We start from the raw sequence: 4,505 nt of genomic DNA on the forward strand, positions 1-4,505 counted from the left end.
CATGAACAGTTCTTTATTTATAATTTAATTATTTGGATAATGTTAAATTAATAAATGCTTATTTTACAATTTATTTTAATTTATTAATATGTACATTATTTATAATGCACGATTATAATTTACAAATATCCTATAAATTCGTAAAAGAACAGCGTAAAATGGGTTGTAGGGACTGTAGCCCGCATAATATTCAAAGAATATATAGGGGCAGCGTCCAGTTGTTACATGAACAGGTGGAAACTGAAGGTATAACATGGCACATTTGCATGTTTAGAGTTGATGATTTGGCAAGCTTGCTGAGGTGGATAGGCTGCATGTTAAGATAAATAGTAGTAGTGAGGATGAATGTCTTAGGTATATAGGATTTGTCCTCGCTCAGCGGTTAGCGGCGCACAGCTGTGAGCTACAGGACAGCGGTTTGAATCCTTGCAGGTGCCATTTTTTAATTATTTTTGAGACGCTGACAAGTGGACCCTTGCGGCTGTGGCAAGAGCTTTTTCGTGAGGAAAAATTTCCAAGGTTTTTTTGTGCAAAATAGCAGGCCACACGTCCTCTTTGCCTCGCTAACAGCGGGCCCATGCCACATTGGCGTGCCTAATCAGCACCCTCTTCATATAGAAATGTGATTTGCACCGTATATGCACACCAAAGCCAAATTGTAGCACCAGGTCAATATATGCCACAAGTTTTAGTACTAAACTGATTTTTCGCGTCAAGTTGTGGCACCAGTGGTGTAATTGACTCAATATATTTATACATAAACGCCACATCACCCCATACGATGTTGCCCTTCACATGCATGTGATACTGCTTTTTTCCTTAAAAGTATGCTGTTTCATTCAGCCCAAGGCCCAACAGCCCTATAATCTGTCTTTTTATGTTTGTTCACACGTTGAATAGTCTCACCTTAGTTTACTAGATTAAATTTCACTAATTATATACGTCTTGGAGTTACCTTGGGTATCAAGAAGCAATTGTGAAAATTGATAAGCAGAGGTTGAGATGCTGATCTGATTTATCCCTTGAGAAATGAGAAATAAAAGAGAAGCCACATGACGAGCCAACACAGTTGGAAAATTTAAGTGCAGCATGAGGCGTTGTGCTTGCACACACAACTCTCACTAATTTTTTTCTTCAAAAAGAAAAAACTCTCACAAAATTTAAGCACATATAATTTCTTTTCTCCCACGCAACGCACAAGCATATGTGCTAATATAATATAAACCAACATTCATTTTGAATATTAAAAAAATTTATATGAATTTTGATTTTGCTAACCACATGTTTCCATGCGAGTCTTTCATTTTAATATTGATACAACATAGTCCGTTCAGATTTATTAGTTAGTACGCAGCATACAAAAAGTTGCTGCGGATATTATACATTTCGTTAAGATTTACTGGTACACAGCATTTCGCCGTTGCTCCACAAGTGGGTAGTGGCTAACCCACTCACCAAGCCACCATTTCTCTGTATCAGCGGAGCAGAACAGAGCAAAGGTTGCCATGCCATGCCACTGCAAGAGTGGTTTGCCGCGCCGCGCGCGCTTTATTCTTTCCGGTATCGCCGCGCTTTTACCGGCTGCTGATGCGCAGCGGCCGAACCATTGTCGGGGGTGGGCACGGGTACGGGTAGCTGAGCTGCTCCGGCGGCGGAGCAGACGCGTACGGCGCAGCGGCTGCCGCCAGGTACCCCGTCGCTCCCACCTGCTGGTACTGGCCGGCGGGTGGGTGGATGACTCCTCCGAGCTTATAGGAGAGGTTGAGCACGCCGTGAACCTTGCTAGAGCCGACCTTGCGCACCTTGTAGGCGCCTTGCGTGGCGCCAGTTGGCTCGTCGCCGGCGCCGGCTAGGATCTCGGTAAGCGGGAGGATCACCTCGCCCACGTCACGGTCGCCGAGGGGGCGCTCTGTGCGGAGGAGCACGCGCAGAGCGCCGCTGCCGGAGCCGGAGGCTGGGACCGTGACGCGGACAGTGGCGTTCCAGGTGGGGTTGCGGCCGCCGGTGCGGTCGGCGAGGACCCGCTCCCGGGAGATGGGGTCGCCGGCGATGTAGACGATCGCGTAGACCTCCATCTTGGAGACGAGGTTGACGTCCCTGAGGTCCCTCGCGGAGACAAGGGTGACATCCACCGTCCTGCTCGCCATGATCACCGACCGACCGTGCACTCGATCACTCGATCGCGTCGCGGTTCTGCTCGTGCGTTGTTGCCTACCTGCTGCGTTCCACGGTCCGTGTATATGTAGAGGAGGGCAGCGTACGCCGACGTGCCAGCCATATGGGACGAGGTGCGCCATCACTGACGACCATTAACAACTGGCTCGAGCGCAGCCACTGCTTTTGCATCGACAGGGAAGCAGATTCCGGGCGTGATTTGTCATTTGTTAATCCTTCTTCCATACTTTGAACAAATCATGTTGCCGGCGATTCTTCTCTTAATATATGCTGTGCTACATGATCGATGTGCCGGTCGACGTGGAAAAACCACACACCGGAAATGATTCCATGCCCTTCCAGCAACTCTGACCGGCGACCCATTTTGTCAGCGGCAGTCCGTTTGGGTCGTCACAGACAAATGTGTTGGCCCAACGTGCCGATCCATTCTCAAAACGTGTCAGCTTTGCGTCCACACGCACCCATTTGCGGTCCAAATTTGTTACTGAAATGTGTCGCGTCCTCTCGATGTCCGTTGTGTCCTACCTGGTAGTCGTCCAACTACTGCGATCGTCTTTATTAATAACGACCACCAACCTCGGGCCCACGCGTCGGCGATAGCGGTCAGCCTTTTTTAATCCGAGGGTGCGGTGGAGGGCCGACCTCATCCATTTCCAGACGCCCCCATCCCCATCTCGCCACCCAGTGCTCCCCCGTCGGTGACAAACCCTAGCCACCCCTTCTTCTCCGGCACGGGCTTCTTCTCCGGCAAGGGAAAGGGTAAGGCCCCTGCTGCTACTTCTTGAGCTTGCGTTGGTCTTTCCCTTGAAGAGGAAAGGGTGATGCAGCAAAATAGAGATAAGTATTTTCCTCAGTTAAGAACCAAGGTATCAATCCAGTAGGAGATACAAGCAAGTCCCTAGTCCATGCACTTGCCCAAACAATCAAACACTTGCACCCAACGCGATAAAGGGGTTGTCAATCACTTCACGGTCACTTGCAAAGGTGAGATCTGATAGAGATAGATATAAAAGATTACTAAAACGTAAAATAAAAGTAAATAAATTACAGTGAAGTATTTTTGGATTTTTTTGGTTTATAGATCTGAAAATATAAGGTGGAAAATAGACCCGGGGGTCATAGGTTTCACTAGAGGCTTCTCTTTTGAAAGAAAATAATACGGTGGGTGAACAAATTACTATAGATAGAAAAGTGCAAAGTTATGATGATATCCAAGACAATGATTATGCATATAGGCATCATGTCTGTGTCAAGTAGACCGAAACGATTCTGCATCTACTACTATTACTCCATACATCGACCGCTATCCAACATGCATCTAGAGTATTAAGTTTATAAGAACGGAGTAACGCCTTAAGTAAGATGACATGATGTAGAGGGATAAACTCAAGCAATATGATGAAAACCCTATCTTTTTACCCTTGATGGCAACAATACAAATACGTGTCTTGCTACCCCTACTTTGTCACTGGGTGAGGACACCGCACGATTGAACCCAAAACTAAGCACCTATGACGCCCCCGATTCAATCGTACACTAATCATCATGCAAATATGTACGATCCAAGTCAGGGACTCACGGGAAGATATCACAACGCAACTCTAGACACAAATTAAAATAATACAAGCTTTATATTATAAGCCAGGGGCCTCGAGGGCTCGAATACATAAGCTCGAATACAAACGAGTAAGCGGAAGCAACATTATCTGAGTACAGACACGAGTTAAATAAGTCTGCCTTAAGAAGGCAAGCACAAAAGCAACATCGGTCGAAAAGGCAAGGCATCCTGCCTGAGAGCCTTGATACGTCCATTTTGCATCATGCTTTGATATTAATATTTATTGCACTATGGGCTATTATTATCATTATGTCACAATACTTATACCTTTTCTCTCTTATTTTACAAGGTTTACACGAAGAGGGAAAATGCCGGGAGCTGGAATTCTGGGCTGAAAAAGGAGCAAATATTAGAGACCTATTCTGCACAACTCCAAAAGTCCTGAAACTCCACGGAAGTTAATTTTGGAATTAATAAAAAATATTGAGCGAAGAAAATACCAGAGGGGAGCCAAACACCGTCCACGAGGGTGGGGGCGCACCCTACTCCCTGGGCACGCCCCCCTGCCTCGTGGGCCACCTGGCAGGCCTCCGGTGCCCATCTTTGGCCATCTGAAGTCTTTCGCACTGGAAAAAATCAAGAGGAAGCTTTCGAGACGAAACACCGCCGCCACGAGGCGGAACCAATCTAGGGCTCCGGCGGAGCTATTCTGCCGGGGAAACATCCCTCCGGGAGGGGGAAATCGTCACCATCGTCATCACCATCGATCCTC

The 4,505-nt window shown here is 47.0% G+C and overlaps 1 protein-coding gene across 1 annotated transcript; it reads right to left on the bottom strand.

Annotated features, from left to right (window-relative positions):
- Positions 1 to 1,356: 1,356 nt before the first annotated feature.
- LOC119340907 (protein SRC2-like) lies at positions 1,357 to 2,194 on the bottom strand. The gene has a single exon (XM_037612807.1). It carries the CDS (start codon positions 2,145 to 2,147, stop codon positions 1,575 to 1,577), a length of 573 nt encoding a protein of 190 aa, XP_037468704.1. The 5' UTR covers positions 2,148 to 2,194; the 3' UTR covers positions 1,357 to 1,574.
- Between the last annotated feature and the right edge of the window lie 2,311 nt (positions 2,195 to 4,505).

The sequence above is a fragment of the Triticum dicoccoides genome, chromosome 1B (genome assembly GCF_002162155.2).
Source record: "Triticum dicoccoides isolate Atlit2015 ecotype Zavitan chromosome 1B, WEW_v2.0, whole genome shotgun sequence".
Lineage (NCBI taxonomy): Eukaryota > Viridiplantae > Streptophyta > Magnoliopsida > Poales > Poaceae > Triticum > Triticum dicoccoides.

Bases quoted from the DNA above. Each gene is read 5' to 3' on its own strand.
- LOC119340907 (XM_037612807.1), bottom strand. From the start codon at position 2,147: ATGGCGAGCAGGACGGTGGATGTCACCCTTGTCTCCGCGAGGGACCTC.